Source organism: Myotis lucifugus, unplaced genomic scaffold (genome assembly GCF_000147115.1).
Source record: "Myotis lucifugus unplaced genomic scaffold, Myoluc2.0 scaffold_129, whole genome shotgun sequence".
Taxonomy (NCBI): domain Eukaryota; kingdom Metazoa; phylum Chordata; class Mammalia; order Chiroptera; family Vespertilionidae; genus Myotis; species Myotis lucifugus.
In genome coordinates this window covers 1,920,379-1,938,142 of record NW_005871177.1, presented here as the reverse complement: position 1 = coordinate 1,938,142, position 17,764 = coordinate 1,920,379, and the positions used below count along the sequence as shown (strand labels likewise).

Here is a 17,764-nt window from a genome sequence, read left to right as displayed (position 1 = left end):
ACCGGGGCCGCTCTGCCTATCGCTCCCCACCCCCCGCACCGCCACTTCAATGCCCCGCAGGTCGCCGGCTGCTCTTCTTCCGAAGGCGGCGGAGGACGACGGGCGCCCGGTGCCACCGCGGACTCGGATCGGCGCCGACGCCTGACCCGCACGCCCTTGGGCATCGATGCCGGCGCGCCCCGCGGGTCCCGGTGCGCCCCCGTCCGCTGCGGGTCGGCGAGGAGCGGTCCCGGCCAGGATGGCCCCCGGCGGGGCGGTGGCCGGCTCCTGCTCCTGGCGGCAGCGGTTCTTCGAGGGGCGGCTGCGGGGCCCGGGCCTCGCCCTTCAGCGAGGATGTGCTGAGCGTGTTCGGCGCGAACGGGAGCCTGTCGGCGGCGCAGCTCGGGCGCCTGCTGCAGCGGCTGGGAGCCGGCCCGGCGGAGGGCGCCCCGCAGCCCGCGCCGCTGCACTTCAACCAGGTAGGGCGCCGGCCCGCGCTCCGCGCTGCCCCTGCGCGGCCCTTGCACACACCGGCGCTATTCCTGCGGGACCCTGCGGGACCCTGCGGGAGGACAAGATTTGGGACCTGTTTCAAGTGCGAAGCGGCGGCTGGTGGTACTTGATTTCCACCAGACCAGCTCCTTCGCCGGGGTTCACGGGCTGGCGGGAGGGAGGGAGCCAGGCATTGCAGCCGATGAGCTGAGCAGAGTAATCAGACGCTTGTGAATATAGGATTTTCTAGAAAAGTTTATAAAGTAGTTTAAGGCGGGAAGCACCTTAAGAGATGCTTTTTTTTTTTAAAGCATAGAAACGGCGTACTTAAATCCTCCCAGCAGAGATAGGGGCTCACATGCTGCCCTCGCTAACAGCTGCGTGGCAGGTGACCACTGCCGAGGAGATATAATGCAGTTCCGCCTTTTCTGTGTAGGTTTACACGAGGCCTTTAGTTTATCTGAGGAGACTCATGGTACAGAGAGCAATGAAGATTATAGCTGTTAATAAATTTCAGCACGATGATAGTATAGATGGTTATTTACAGAATGCATGTTCTTTGATTATTTCTTAAAATTGTGAAGAAAGCACAGTGTGGTTTCTGCATCCTCCCCATTTTTTAAAAAAGTGTTAACTCAGTGCCTTGATTTTTTTTTTCTCCTTCTGCTCTTGTTCCTGGGAGAATGGACGAGGAATAGTAGTATGCAGTCTTTTCCATATTATTTGTCACTTCTAGCCCATGTTTGTGCTACAAAAACTGTTTGTGGTCCAAGATGTTTGGGGAATGCTGCACACTATACTCCACTCTTGGGAATTTAACATTTTCTAATGTACCTGACCTTAGATCACAGTTGGGGAAACTTTAATCAGGTGAACTCCTTGCTAAGAACATTATGGAGAGGAAGACATCCTTTTTGTTGGAAATATCTTGCCCCAATTAAAACACACACTGCTCAAGAAGAACTTTGTGATGCCATGTGTATCAGAGGGTGACCTCCCTCTGAACCAGAAGGGTTTTGTGGTTCACTTATGCATGTTTTCGAATAAACTGTAGTTCTGGCTCTGGCATGGCTTCATTAAACATTTGATTTAATGTCTCAGACATATGTTAGCAAAACTGAAATTCCCACATATTATATTAATATTTGGAAAAGAAAACAAAGCAAACAACTTCCTAAGTGTTTTCTGCCTCGTTGCAGTCTCTTCAAGTAGGGGAAACAACTGAGCTGACTAAAGGATTTCTAGGTAGCAGTCGGAGTGGTCACATGCTTGGGCAGAAGCTTGGGGCCTTGCAGTTGCCTATCTGTAGCCCACACATTGTTTTGACTTAAATTATCTCCTTGTCTCGCAGTGTGTGGAGGTGTTGACGAATCATAAAGAGACAAAAGACCTCTGAGCCACCTCTTGGCAAAGACTGGAAAATATGTCTAAATTATTTTTAAAAGTTGGTTAAGTTCATTAGTAGTGTGATTTCCAGGTTGCGAGTTAGTAGGATACCTCAATAGATAAATCGTATGCATGCTGACACCTTGTTTCTCATTCTCACATTCGCACCTTTGCCATCATTATGGCCTCTGTGGGCATCAACAAGGAACAGGAAGGAGCCCGTAATCTGGAAACAAAGGGAAGCCAAAGAAAATGTATCACTTACTCAGGCCTGACAAATAACAATTCGACATTCTAAAAAGTCCTGATGAAAACAACAATCACCAAACAAAATGCCGACAAATGAAAGATTCCAGAAGAATCTATTAGTTTGTTCACATTCATATTTGTTCCAGCAGGAAACCATCCAATTTGGAGCAAAATTTAGACTCATTAATTTAGACTGCATACCTGAAAGAATGCAACTCAAGTCTTCTCACCTGTGACAAAGTAGAATAAATAATGTATGGGCCTATTGTGAGAAACTTGATTTTCTGACTTTGAAAAAAGGTTGAAAAAAAATAGAATTTATTTCTGTGGGTCAGGGATTTATTGACTCTTCTATGGGACCTGTTCACAAATGACATTGTTCCTGATGAGGGCTGTGGTATTTCTTAGGTGAGCTTAACTCAGGTTATAGACTCTTGTACTCTGGAGATTTGTTAGACAATTTGGAAGGTTTTCTAATATTTTTTTTCAGTATTCCTAAGTACTATTAAATTGACTTGTTGCTTTGGGAGATCAAAGTGATTTAAGTTCAAACTAGTGACAATAGAACTATTGAGTTTATTGTTTTGCTTCATGGCCACTGAGGGTCCAAAGATCAGGTTTAGAAGAGGCGGCCCAAACAGTGAGAAGAGGTGGCTCTTTTAGTTCAATGGGAGGTGATGGGGTATAAATCATCTAAGCCAGGGATTTCCTAGAATACACAGAGAAGCCCCAACTGAATGCATTCTTTGGGTGATGAATTTAGGGAGTTAAAATGGCCTCAGGGCTTGTTTATGCAGATGTTCCTTTCTCACTCTCCAACTGCTCTTTTCTCTTCATCTCCTCTTCCATACACCTCACCTCCAAGTTCTTGTAGACACTGGTTAAATAGACTGATAAAAATGAAGATCCTCATCCTCCAAGTTATCACACTAAACTGATTTTAATAAATCAATCTCCCAGGGAGGGCTATTGGGGTGCTGGAGAAGTGGGCCTGGGTGTGGTAGGTTGGCCTGTGAGGCAAACTGTTTCACACCATCACTCAACCTCATCCTTTGCTTCTCTCTCTTAACTTTCTTTTTTCTTTTGATACATAATTTGCAGCATATCTCCTGCATCTTTTACTCCTTTTGACATTCCTGCCACCTGCTTGCTTGAACATTGTTTGTGAAAACCTTCAATTCACATTCCATCCTCCTAAGGCAATATTTGGAGTATGCCTATCTTCTTTCATCTTGAGCCTGGAATTCGAGGCCCTTCACCTCAAGGTTGACCCTGAAAAGTCTACCTGCCTCTCCAGACCTAGACCTCACCAAAAAACTATTTACTCTTCTGTGAATTCACCAACCATTTCCTAGCTTATTATCTTCCTTATACCCTTTCTGTTTCCAACTGGAATATCCTTTTTTTTCCCCTTGAATTGCCCTATCAAAATCCTATATGTTTAATCTCCCAGTTATCCTTTGCCACTACTCCATAAAACCTTTCCAGGGTATAATAGCCAGCATTGATATGCTGTTTTCTCTCTCTTTTTGAATAACTGAAATGTTTTTTACTATGGTAATGACACTTAACTAGTCATGTGTTCAACAAGTATTTTGAATGACGACTGTACTCTAATTAGAGTGGTCATTTTAAAGTACAAATCTGATCATATCACTCATCTTAGTAAAACAATTAAATTCCTTCAAGATAAACTTCAAACACTTTAATGTGGCTTAAGCCCTTGTATGATCTAGTCCCTGTATATTTCTCAAGCCTTATCCTTTGCCATGACTGCAGTCTTAGTGGACTGCCTGTAGTTCCTGGTTTCCCATATACATCTGCTTCTGCTTCAGGTATTGGTTTATACATTACTTTTTCTGAGAAGCCTTTCTTGGTCTACTCAAGGGTTTAGTTGCAATTATATTATAATATGTAAATAATTTAGAATGTATTATAATTTTCTGTTTATATGGCTACACCCTTCCAACTTCCTTACCACCCCACAATTTTAAACAAATCGAACGGAATGACCTAACTTTTCTGTCTAGAGCAGTGGTTCTCAACCTTCCTAATGCCGCGACCCTTTAATACAGTTCCTCATGTTGTGGTGACCCCCAATTTCATTGTTACAAATTGAACATAATTAAAGCATAGTGATTAATCACAAAAACAATATGTAATTATATATGTGTTTTCCGATGGTCTTAGGCGACCCCTGTGAAAGGGTTGTTCGACCCCCAAAGGGGTCACAGCCCACAGGTTGAGAACCGCTGAGGTTAGTGTAGTACCTGCTACATAACATGTATTCATGATGTATTTTTTGAATGAATAAGTGAAGATTGCTTAATATGAGTAAGATTATTTGGGCCCTCACATGAGTTTACAGTTCACTGGGGGAGGTGTGGTGCCTGCACACTTAACTATAATGCATGCTAGGATGATATGTCTAATTAAAGAATTACAAAAGAAAGTGGAATGGGATCAGACTTGTGTTTTCAGAAAATTCATTTGCATGAGCAAGTAGAAAGGGCTGGAGTGGGTCAGGATGGGAGCTAAGGAGGAAACTGCAGTGGTTTGCATGAGATGTAATGATTGTTTGAACCTGGAGACAGGCAGTAGGACGCACAAAGGCTCTGCCTTTTTATGGAAGAGCCGGCATGGCTGAAGAGTAGGCAAAGAGCCCCAAGATAAATACTTTCTGCTTCAGTCTTTTGCCTGCAGTGGTCATTTAACGATTATTAGATCTTTTTCTTCATTCGCTTCTGGCTTGAGGACTTCAAGGGGGAGAGGCAGCGAGGTAACTCTTGGTTCCTTTCTTTTTTTTCTTTCTTTTTTCTTTTTTTAAGATGATTTATTTATCAATAATTTAAAAGCTATTTTTGTATCTGTTAACATAATATTATAACTAACATGGTCTGGAAGCGAGAGTTTTAAATGTCATACAAATCATAGTGGCCTTAACCTATTTGTGGCCACTTTTTAAAGGCCTGCTGTACACCTTTGGAGAAGTTCATCATTAAGGCTAGAGGCTGTCAAACCATACTTCCAGTCCTCTTCTTCATCACTGTTGCCCTTTTTTGTCCATTGTTAAGCCATCTGTGATTAGTTTATGGTGGCTTTTACCTTGTAATGTGGCTGATGAAGGGCTTGTGCTAGGTATGGGAGAAATGCAAGATCAGATATGTAGAGGGAACAGAGAGGAAGGGCGTTTAGCTCTGCTGAGAGGGGCGGGTAAGGGAAGGTTTTCTTTGTGAAGTGATGCATTCCAGGCAGAGGGAACAGCCGGGAACAGCATGAGCCAAGATCCAAAGGCTTTAAACAGCAGGTATCTTCAGAGAACTATTTGTTCAGTGTTGCTGAACGTAAATACGGTAAAAATGGTCTTAAGAGCTTTTTTAAAAGTGGGGGGAGGCTGTTGAGTTGTTAAGGAAACAAACAAACTAACCTGAGTTATGAGGCTCCTGTCCACAAGAACACCTGCTCTTACACATGGATATAGTAATCTTGGGCTCAGATCCTGGCCTTCCCTTCTGGCCTGTAGAGTTTCTGATGAGAAATCAGGTGTCAGCCTTATGGGAACTCCTTTGTAGGTAACAGGTTTCTTTTCTCTTGCTGCCTTTAAGATTCTCTCTTTGTCTTTAATTATTTTGCATTTTAATTATGATGTGTCTAGGCATGGGCCTGTTTGGGTTCTTCTTGCTTGGGGTTCTCTGTACCTTCTGAACTTGTATGACTTTTTTCTTTACCAGGTTAGGGAAGTTTTCTGCCATTATTTCTTCAAACACCTTCTCTATTCCTTTCTCCCTTTCTGCCTCTTCTGGCACACCTGCTATTCTAATATTGTTACATTTCACATTGTCCCACAGCTCCCTTAAACTGTCCTCCTGTTTTTTTTAATTTTTTTTTCCTTGTGGTTCTTTGATTGAGTGATATTTTCAACTCTGTCTTCTGATTTACTGATTCGATCCTCAGCTTCCCCAGTCTGCCTTCTGAGCTCTATCCCCTGAGTCCCCAGTCCTGGCTTCTGCTCTCATAGCTCCAGTCCACTTCACCCTCTCTCTGCCAGAGCATAAGGTGGGTGGCTCCACAGGGAATTTTGTGTGTTGGCCCTTTAAGTGGGTGCCTGAACTTTCAGCTGCCACTCCCTGGCTGACAGCACCCCACTGCTTTTCACAGCTAGTTGTTAAGTGGGTACCCTCCTCAGTTTGGTGCTCTCTGCTGGGGAGCCCAGCTTCGGGATTAGATCCCAGAGTTCTCAGTGGCACCCCCCTCCCCCACAGCTGAGAGATCTCTCTGAGACTTCAGTTGCTGTCTGTGGGCACCGGGCCAGCCCTTTCTCACCTCTGCTCCTCCTACCAGTCTCTATGCGGTCTCCACTTTTGATCCTCGGGTATCAGGGTTCTCTCCTGTGAGTTTTCTGGTGATTATTCAGGAAGCCTTTCCATATATTAGTTGTAATTTCATTTTATTCCTGGGAGCATGTCCGTGCAGCATCCACTTACTCTGCTGCCATTTTTAACCCCCCACTCTTGGTTTATTTCAATGGATGGCCAGGCTAAATACATCTACATTTGCTACATGACATTTGCTACATAATAGTATGTAGCAAACAGAAGATGTGTTTGTGTGTGTGTGTGTGTTGGGGGGTCATTACATGTACATTGTATGCATAGCTGGTTGTCATCTACTGTGGATTTTCCTGGGGTGGGGTAATGGTGGGTTAGATGAGGGGGGTTCTGGGAAGCACTGACCATGGACAGAGCAGAGAGAGCATCTGGTCTTTTGTAGTCTATATTCTGAGAAATGGTGCGGTAAGCCTTTTAGGGATGCCTTCCAGACCGCTTGTTCAGGTGAGAAACTGAAAGGGTGGGGCAGGACGGTGGGGCGTGAGGGCAAGGTTGCACTTGGGTCTCTGGTCATTTTTTCTTCAAGACAATGGACCTATTCTGATCTGTTATATCCTCTCATTTAAATTGACTGTGTACAGTGCAATCATTATTTTCCAGAGGTTTTGGGAAAATGAGGGATATTCATAAATCATTTGACGACGATGCTGTTTGATGGCGGGGCAAAGGTGTAATGGCCAATTGTAAGGCGACAGAATCTTTGGACCAAAAAAAAAATGAAGCAGGCATACTTGTCAGAATATAACAATTTATTAGACAGCAGTTTACTTAGGGGAAGATTGGGTTGGAATGGAAAAGACGACCCAACAGTCTGCACAGATTATTCCTCACCTACAGACCCTGCTGTCGTAGTGTAGTTTTTATAGGATAACTCAGGTTCTAATGATTGACAAGGTAAAGGGACAAAGAATGCTGTAGCTCCAGGGGCCATACCTCCTGGGGGTCTTATGATAGATGGTTTCATATAATCGATACTATTACCGACTTGATACTTATCTCAGTTGTCATGCCAGTCCAGCTACACTAACAAAAATATTTATAGTTACATTTTAAGGAACACAGAACATCAACTAGAAGGCTTTGATGTACTTGCTAAGGATGGTGAGGTTGGTCAAAGGTCACTGCATGGAATTTAAAAATGAAATAAAGCCCGGGACCCAGAGATGGAGTTGGTTTTGTCTCAATCTACATCTATACAGACGTCGGGAGCTCAGTTTGCCTCCAGGTCAGGTATGCTTGGAATCTACGGGAAAATGGCCTTCATTCTTTCCATACCCAACTCCCACGCTTGCACCTTTGCCCAATACCTAGGAGTCACATGGACTCTTCCTACATAACATAGCGAGGGATTATCAGTCCTTTTCTATGTGACATAACTTTTGTACCCAGTTTATTTGTATTATCATATTTCATACTTACCGTATAACAATCCTATGATAAATGTACCATTATCATCTTCATTTTATACATGAGAAAAATGAGGTGCAGAGAGGTTCAGTAACTGGACCAGTGTTACACAACAAGTGGTAGAACCTCAGGCAATCCTAAACATGTGCTGTAGTGGAGTTTATGAATTATAGGCTAGAAAAGTACACTCTCTGTAGCTGGGACAACTGTTACCTCAGATTTTGAACTATGGGTAGAAGTTACTAATCATCAACCGCTTATCTAACTCTACTGCTTAGTCACATTGAGAGAACAGTGCTGACTACACAAACTCCACTAACGATGATGGGTCCTTGTGCTCAGAGAGCTTATAACTTAGTTAAGAAATAAGATAGAAACTTGAAAAAGGTATACCAGGCAAAACTGCAGTAAGTAAGTGATCACTGAAACAAGGACATCTCACAAGGCTGTATGTGATTAATGGTTCAATGTTGCAGCAGGTGTTACTCGTTTAGAAGTACCTTTACTCACAAGATAGATTTTCCTGTGAGTTACATGAACTTTTTAATAGAATGACGTTTTCTTTTATTCTTTCTCATATGGGGAATTTTTTTTTTCAGAGAAAATATATTGGCAGCAATAGTTTTCCTAATTTTGAGTTCCTAAAGTTTTCCTAGAGAAAGCCATATTAACTAGATTTCTTCTATGGATAGACTTCAGATATGAGAGAAACACTTATGTCTAGTGTTAAAACATTCAGTCCTGCCTACCGGTGTGGTTTAGCAGTTGAGTCTCGACCCAGGCACCAAGTGGTCACCGGTTTGATTCCCAGTCAGGACACATGCAGGGGTTGTGGGCTCGATCCCCAATGGGGGGCTTGCAGGAGGAAGCTGATAGATGATGTTCCTCTCTCATTGATGTTTCTATCTCTCTCCCTTCCTCTTTCTCTAAAAACAAATAAAACCATATTTTTAAAATAAAAAGCAAAGAAAAAAACTATTCAGTCCTGTTCTCACTCTTATTGTAGAAAGATTCTGCCAATGAACTCACTCTCTCTTCTGCAGCGTAGAGTGTAAAGCCTCCTTTATCATGCTGAGAAGCAACTGCTTCGCTGACGGGGTAACACTGGAGAAAGTGGCCTGTGCCTGGGTGACAGGGACTGAGTGGTCGCAATGAGGGAAGAGTAGGTGAGCAGAGTACTCTAATGGAGTTACTAACTAGCTGTACGCAGGTCATTGCTGCTAGTCTGAGCTCTCTCACACGATTACTGTAAAGGGAGGTAATTTTTTCTCCTTAATTGAGTTAGGTCTTTGTGTCTCTCTAGGGATGTTCAAAGTAGAGTAGCTGGGTGGGAGACTTGCAGTTTTTTTGCTTTCCGTGGTTTACCCCTACTCCTGTTTCCTGATGACACCCATTGGGAGATGGTGAGGGGCTGGGGCTTCATTCCCCTGTCCTAATACCCATTACTCTTTTTTAAGGTATTTTTTCTTTAAATTTAATGTACATTTAAATTCCCTGTTATCAATTTCTTATCAATATCAGTAGGAGTTGGGGGAGAAAAACAGGAATATAGATAGGAACAGAAAATAAAGCTTGAAGTTGAGAAGGACTGACATTCCTCAGGGAAAGGAAAAGAAAAGCAGCCCCTAATGAAGGCAGCTTGATGTTGGGAGTAAGAGTTTGTGAGTTACTTGTATACAAAGTGGCATTACCTCAAGGGACTGTCCATATTTCTTACTAAGTGCAAACAGTTAATATTAAGAACATTTACAATGCAACTTATTAAAAAAAAAAGAATGTTACTAAACTCTAGACAACCTCAGAATCTATGTTGTTTTCATTGTTTTCCCATTTTAAACTCCAGATAATGGTAGATTCTTATTTGTAATTGAAACTAATTAATTTATTCTCAGACTATTCCCAGTTGTCTGTTTCTGGAGCCAAATGGGGTCATTGAGTCTTGACATTTATTTCATCAAGAGATGAAACTATCATTAAATTACTTTTGTGATGATGGGATTTAGGAGCATAGAAAATCTTCAGAATGGAGCCTTGTGAAATTGGTTTCTGGCTCCTTCCAAAGATCCTCTGTTGTCTTTCTTGGTCTGAAGTTTAAGGAGAACAAAAACAAAACTCTGTGAATCCAGATCAATGGTGTTAACCTGTAAAGTAGCATTATGTCTTCCAAGTCCAAATATTGAATATCTTGACTTCTTCATAACTGACTGAATAAAAGAAAACAACAACAACACACATACAGTGAGCCCTAAGGGTTTAGTTCTATGAATCTAATTAAAAAATAACCCAGTTATCATCAATTTATTTGGTGAGTTTCTTAGATCTCTAACTAGAGAATACAACATAATGGTTAGCAATTTGGCTTCTGGAATCAAACAGATCTGGGTAGAAACTCCAAACCTGTCACTTATAGCTGGGGAATCACAGGCAAGTGACAACCCCTTGATCCTTAATTTTTACATCTGTGAATTGAAAAAATGAACCTTACTCATAGGATGGTTGCTTAAATTAAAAGTGAGAACAATAATAACATGTACTGAGTATTCACTATATTTTAGGCACTTATAAATTTAGTGCATTACATATAGTAACTCAGACAAATAAGATATATTTTTTTCATTAACCACATTAATTCAAGTGATAAATAATAAATAAAAAGACAATATATGTAAAATACTTAGCTTCATGCCTGGCTCACGTTACATGCTCAGTGCATTTTTATTATCATTATAATACAGTGTTCCTTGATATAGCTATACTACCCTTAACAAAATTGCCTAAGACTTGAGCACTTTAAGGTCAGTCAACGTGTAGAGGAAAGCACTGCTATAAAAAGACAGCTGAGGTTAATGAAATAAAATGTTCAGTGAGAAATACATCAGTTCAGTGACTTTGTTTTCAGTGTTAGTTTCCATGACGATTCTCACCTTGAGAAAGGCTTTTATGATTTGCCTCTACTTCCCTTTCATCAAATAATAGTAATGAATATTTGAAAATGTAAACCTCAGATGTAGAAACCAATGAAATAATTTGAGTATTTCAATATGTGTTGAAATTATGAACATTCCCTCTCTTCCAACAGGACTTCCGAAGCTGCGTTTAGGAATTGGCTCCAAAATTTATATCACTACTGAAATGTGAATGGCTGAGAGTCCACATTATAGTTCTAGAAATCAGTATCATTGTGGTTTTGAATTTAGATTTACATCAGGACCTCTGCATGGGTTTTGCAAGCTGAAAGAATCCAGTGCACTCCATGTTCAGCCGCCCTTGTGAGCTGGTAAAGCAGATAAGAGAACAGGAGCCACTTCGGTCTCCCTGGGAGAAGTGAGATGCGTCTCTTCAGGGAAAGAGAAAATTAACCCGTGTGTCAGATGAAAGGGGGAAGTAAAATCAATAGGCCGATTCCGAGTTGGGTAACAGATCCTGCTATATATGTATATTGAACACATGTGCTAGAAAACACACAGACCTATTTGTGAATGGGTGCCTGTAACTGATACCAGGTAACTGAGTTTGTATATCAAATCATGTTGCATTGCAGTTTTCTTTAGGAGTAGGCATCTCAGAATCTAGGTCTATTTTACACCTATACATATTTGTGAGAAAAGCTAGACACTGACTCTATTTCTAATCTTGGGATGAATGGCATTTAAGTAAGTGTCTGGGTAGGGCCTTCAGGCTAGCAGAGGAAGCAGGTCCTGCCCTAACAGGTATGAATTCCGATTCCATTTCCTCACCTTCCAGTCACTCTTGAACATATTATGGTGTGGCTCTGACCCTTGAAATTATTCTACAGGACTTCACCCTAAACCTTCTTATTGCTAAATTTTTATAGCGTTGAACACTCCTACTTCAAACACACCCCTTTCTTACCTGTAACTTGTCTACCTCATTTTTTTTTTTACCTTTGTTCATCATTCAAATATTGGTGTGTTTTAGGGTTCTATCTCAAACCCTCTTGTATACTCTCTCTGTACAACCCTGGTCACCCCTGTGCCTACAGTTATCACCTCTCTGTAGATGTTTTCTAAATAGGTTGGCTTGGTTCAGATTTCTCTCATGAGGTTCACTTTGCACATCCTATTGACTATTGATGTCTAAGTTTCTCTTTTTCCCAACTCAATGGGTCTAAACCTGCCCCAAACGGGACTCATCAACTCCATGATTTTTCCATCAAAACCTTCTGGTACTCTTGTCTGAGGCTTTGTTAAAGGTTCAGGAAGAAATAAAAAGGAATATGTCTATCCTCTCTAGATGTTCATGATCTTACCATTTTTATGAGCAGATGATAATGCATGAAAGCATAGAATAAGTGCTAAACAAATAAATATGTTGGTGTAGGAGTCTGGAGAGGGAGGGGGAGCATAGCAATAGGAAGGAGAGGAGATGTGGGCCCATGTAGGACAGATAGCAGCTGGAAACTTTGAGAGGAGGCACATCAGAACTCTAGGTGGGGGACATGGGCCGTGCAAAGTCACAATGACTGTAAATTACAAAACTTATTGGAACTGTTTGGTTAAGATAGAGTTCAAGTATGCTTTGGAGGACAGTACTAGTAAAGGGAGTGGAAGACTGAAGACAGTTAAGGTTCTTCAGTGTTAGGACCTTATACTCTTGGTAAAAAGAAAGCTGTGTGTGTGTGTATGTGTGTGTGTGTGTGTATCAGGGATGCAATGTGAGAAGAAGAGTGACAATGGCAGTGTTTCTGTAGAATCAATCTTGTGGGCATGTAGACTAAACTGGATGAGACGTGTATTAGATAAGATTGACTGGAAGCTCAATCTTATTGACTCGCCAGTTAGGTGGTATATAAGGGCCTGTTTGTATGTCATTCTTGTGTGTCTTACCAAACCTTTGGGATTCAGGACCCTTGTGTACTTACTCTTAAACATTGAGGACACCAAACAGCTTTAGTATATGTGGTTTATATTTACTGATATTTACAATTATAGAAATTAATGTTGAGAGGTTTTAAAAATATTTATTAAAAATAGCATTAATAAACCCATACCATGTTAACATTTTTAAAATGAAAAATAAGTATTTTCCATGACACAATAATTAATGAGAAAATGGCATTGCTTTACATTTTTGCAAATCTCTAATATCTGGCTTAGTAGAAAACAGTCTCATATATGCTTCTGCATGCAATCTATTGTGACATATGTCATGTAGCCTTTGGAAAAAGGAAAATGCAGTCTTACTATTATTATGAAGACAATTTTGACCTTGCATATTTTCTAGGGAACACACTTTGAGAACCACTGTGATAAAGGATTGTAACATAGGTGAGCCTGTGATGGACAAGGCCTTTCCTTGCAGAGATGAGATGGCTCTAGAGCAGTGGTTCTCAACCTGTGGGTCGCCACCCCTTTGGGAGTCAAACGACCCGTTCACAGGGGTCGCCTAAGACCATTGGAAAACACATATATAATTACATATTGTTTACAGTAGCAAAATTACAGTTATGAAGTAGCAATGAAAATAATTTTATGGTTGGGGGTCACCACACCATGAGGAACTGTATTAAAGGGTCGCGGCATTAGGAAGCTTGAGAACCACTGCTCTAGAGGATGAGCTCACTCCTTGTGGCCTTCGCCCCAGCCCTGAGTTGAAGAGGGATGCCTTCCACACCTTAACCCAGAGGCACTGAGTGGGAGGCCCTTTGGTCTTGACAACCAACAGAAGGCCTGTGGAGCTATCTCACAGCTGACAGTAAGTAGGGTGGCCCTTGCCCCCTGGGGCAGGGCAGGGGCAGGAAGTCAAGAATACAGACTGAGGATCCGTGCTCTGATGCTAGGCCATGCTTTATGGAGAGGGGGCCTTGAGAAACTGACTGTGGAATGGAATAAGGCTGAGGAACTTGTCAATAGCTGTGGTAAACTCAGAAAACTTTGTAAATCTTTTTAAAAAAGTGTGTAATAGCTTTTACAATTTTGTTTTCTTTAGTAAAATTAAAAAAATAATTCTAACCTGTCTTGATTGTATTTGGAGGAACACGGTAAGAGTGTTAATCCTCCTTCCCCCATGCTTTAACTTGATTTTTCTAATTGAAATAAGAACACATGCATATTGTCTAAAACTTTGGCAAATCCAGAGGAGCAGGAAGGAAAAAATAAAAATCACCCATAATTTCACCACCCAGAGATAAAACTGTTAACATTTTGGAGAATGTATCTGTAAATTTTAGTTAACCTTGTTTATAGTATGGTGTCATTCTATACATATTGTTTCATAATAATTCTTTTTCCCTTAAGAATGCATCCCAAAACACGACATCTTTCTCTTTTGAATAGTATATTTAGGAAAGGTACTTTTTGCTTCCTCGTAAGGAAGAGTTTTAAGAGTGAATGTGAGTGTGCAAATGTGTGTGCATGTGTGTATGTATTGTGGGTAAGAATGCACCCACACTGTAGTGGCTTCAGTAAGCAGTGTTAGAAACCTGAAGGAAAAATGGAAAAAATGCATCTTGGGAAACAGAGGTGGGATCACTTGATTAAGAGGGGAAAGTTCAAGAGAAGTTGGTAGAGGGTAATTCAGTACATAGATACTAGTATGCTGAGCAATATCAAGGAGATTTGGGAGTGGTACTCTAGTTTCCTGTTGGGTGGTTTCATTTTGTATCAGTAACAATCCTAGAAGTGATTTGAGTACTCCTGTTGCCAGGGGCCCAGCTGGGATTCCAGGATTCACTGAAGTATTTATTTATTTATTAATATATTTTTATTGATTTCAGAGAGGAAGGGAGAGGGAGAGAGAGAGAAGCATCAAAGATGAGAGAGAATCATTGATCACCTACCTCTTGCACACACCCTACTGGAGATTGAGCCCACAACCGGGGCATGTGCCCTTGACCAAAATCGAAGCTGGGACCCGTCAGTCCACAGGCCAACCCTCTATCTGCTGAGCCAAACCAGCTAGGGTCCAGTGTGAAGCATTTAAATCACCAGTTTCATGAGATTGTTCACTCACCTCTGAAGAGATAAATTAAAGGGACTACTCACTTGTTTCAAGGTCAGAAGTGGCCTCCCAATTGTTAAACTCAAACTACCCTTTTAAAATGGGAATATTTAAATTGTTCCGTTGTGATCTTTGTCCAGTTCCATATTTAAATCACTCTTATGTGTAAGTAATTCACTTTTTGTGCTTAACTGCTTTGGCTTTTTCCTAGTTTTGTTTAAGTTACTACTATGAACTTAAACTGGTTTTGCAATTGATTTTGCAAAATACTTTCAAGACAAGTGAGGGATTCACTCATGCATTTACTCATTCATTCATTCATTTAGTAAGTATTTACTGAGTTACTGTGTGCCAGGCACATGGTATTATTAGTATTAGCAGTAGTAAATTCTAAGGTAAGTATGATCTCCAGGATTCTAGAGGCTTCCTCCCCATTAAATAATTATTTTGGATCTTTACCTTTTCGTCCTCTTTCCTAGCAACCTATGGCTAGTCGTACTGGTCTCATAGTCATATGGTTGTGTGATGGTAGCTCAGGTGGATGAATCAACAATCGGACTTTTCTGCTTAAGCAAAAATACTGGGTTTAAAACAGTAATAGGGAAGCAAAACACTCAAGATATGGCACACACCCAGACATTCTAGGTTTGATGATCCTGTTACAGGATACCTCCCAGCAATGTGGCAGAGGTTGTCGTGCAAGTTTGTGCCAGGCTGTCTGCTGCTTGACTGTGGTTATTGTGTCTGCCCAATATTCTGTTTGGGTGATGGACAGAAAGGCTTATTGGGGCAAAAAAATCAGAACCATCTTGCATTTCTTTAATTCTCACCATGATGAGAAAACTTGGCTGATAATTTGAATTGTTGGAGTTGGCTGATGTTTGCTTGTTTTTGCAGTTTCTCTTTGGGTGGGATGCTAAATATGGTCTAAGAGGCCAAGACCGGTTTGGCTCAGTGGATAGAGCGTCGGCCTGCGGACTGAAAGGTCCCAGGTTCGATTCCGGTCAAGGGCATGTACCTTGGTTGTGGGCACATCCCCAGTGGGAGGTGTGCAGGAGGCAGCTGGTCGATGTTTCTCTCTCATCGATGTTTCTGACTCTCTATCTCTCTCCCCTCCTCTCTGTAAAAAATCAATAAAAATATATTTTAAAAAAATAAATATGGTCTAAGAGTAATTTAACTATCAAGGGCAACAAATACATTTCTTGCCAGGGTCTAAATGGTTCTCTCTGTCACTATTTGTGTTCTTCTCATTGTTCAACTCATCAATATATAAGAGTACAGCAGCAAGAGTATTGGCTTAGAAGTCAGATGACATACGAAGATACTGATTTGAATTCTGCCTTTAATAAGTTATTTAATCTTTGAACAATTGATCTTTCTAATACATGATTTCTTCATCCCAGATATTTCCTAAAATCTATTTTGGTAGCTGATGTAAGGATTAAAAGGGATTATATATGTTTAGCATATAATTTTTATGTGCTTCCCAGACTCTTATAATAACTATTGTTTCTAAAATTCATTTGTCAACTAATCGTATGCTTATTGCATTACTGATTTTTGCCTTAGGTTTTTGTGGTTCATGTCTTATCTCTCTAGTCATCAGAAGCACCGAACTAACATTTTAAACTCAGCACACATATCTCCTCTCCAGGAAGCCTTCCCTGACTGTCCCCGCTCACAACACTTTGCCCAAATCCTTATTATTTTACTTATCGTTTTGTATTATAGTTAGCTGTTTTATGTCTTTATGTTTTATCTACTGAATGATGAGCTTATTAAAGATGGAACCATATCTATTAGTCTCAGCACCTACCAGAGACTAATACATATTCCCGAGATTATGTGAGCAATCTGTGTTAGTGGGCTAAGGAGACCCCGGACTCATAGCAATCCTAGTAGAAAATGGCTTCTTCACTAGCTCTACCAGAATAAATGAATGAGAGTGAGGGAGAAGAATTGGCTCTATAACAGCAAAATAGATGAAGACTTTGGATGAATTCTTCTTCAAAGAATGGAAGGCCCATTATTCATTGGGGTATGGAGAAGGATGGCAAATTCCAGTAGTTGTAGTTCTTGCTGAAAGCAACAGCTGTGACAGAGCCGGGTAGAGAATTCAGTAAAGAAAAGAGGGTAGTCGTCCCCTCAGTGGCGGCCGCGCGCGGCCCGGGGTCGCCCAGAAACCAAGCAACAACAGCCCTTGGAGAGAGGCTGTTTCTTGACTTCCACAGTGACAAAGACCTGGAGGAAGTTAGTACTTCTGACCCACTCTGCCATCATCCTACCACCCAGCCCAAGACAGCCTAGGCTGGACATTAGTGCCTCCTCCTTTGTTCCTCTGTGATCATCCAGATTAGCATCTGACTGTTTATTTTCAAGTCTCACAAACCCAGCCCCCAGATCTTCATATTCTGGTTCTCAGCTGCTCTTAAAGGACAGTGACTTGTTACCACCACAGCAGCAGAGCCTACCATCCTCAGCAGATCTCCAGTCATCTTCTGACATCACTCCTCTCCCTTGTCTCCCTTTTTGGCCTCCTAAATGCCCATCTCACCTTCTCTCCAGTTGTATAGGTATTGTTGTATATGATTTATGTCTGCCACAATTACGTAGAGTTCTTGATGACAAGTATTATGACTTAACTACCTTTGTACTGCAGTAGTCCCCACCTGATCTGCAGTGTCAGTTACCCATGGGCAACTGTGGTCCAAAAATATTAGGTGGAAAAGTTCAGAAATAAACAATTTGTAAGTTTTAGATTGTGTACCATCTTGAGTGGCGTGGTGAAATCTCTGTCCCGCCTAGGAAACGAAGCATCCCATTTGTGAGGACTAAAAGAAGTACTTTTATTTCCACCTTCGAAGCTTGTCTTGCTGGGCTAATTCAAACAACATTCGCAG

General features: G+C 41.3%; 1 protein-coding gene across 1 annotated transcript in view; it reads left to right on the top strand.

The window, feature by feature from the left end:
* The first annotated feature begins 238 nt into the window (after positions 1-238).
* SLC39A8 (solute carrier family 39 member 8) overlaps positions 239-17,764 on the top strand; it is a 71,468-nt gene continuing 53,942 nt past the window's right edge. The window contains 3 exon segments of the mRNA XM_023758411.1: positions 239-263; positions 266-315; positions 318-458. Coding sequence (XP_023614179.1) covers positions 239-263; positions 266-315; positions 318-458 — 216 coding nt within the window.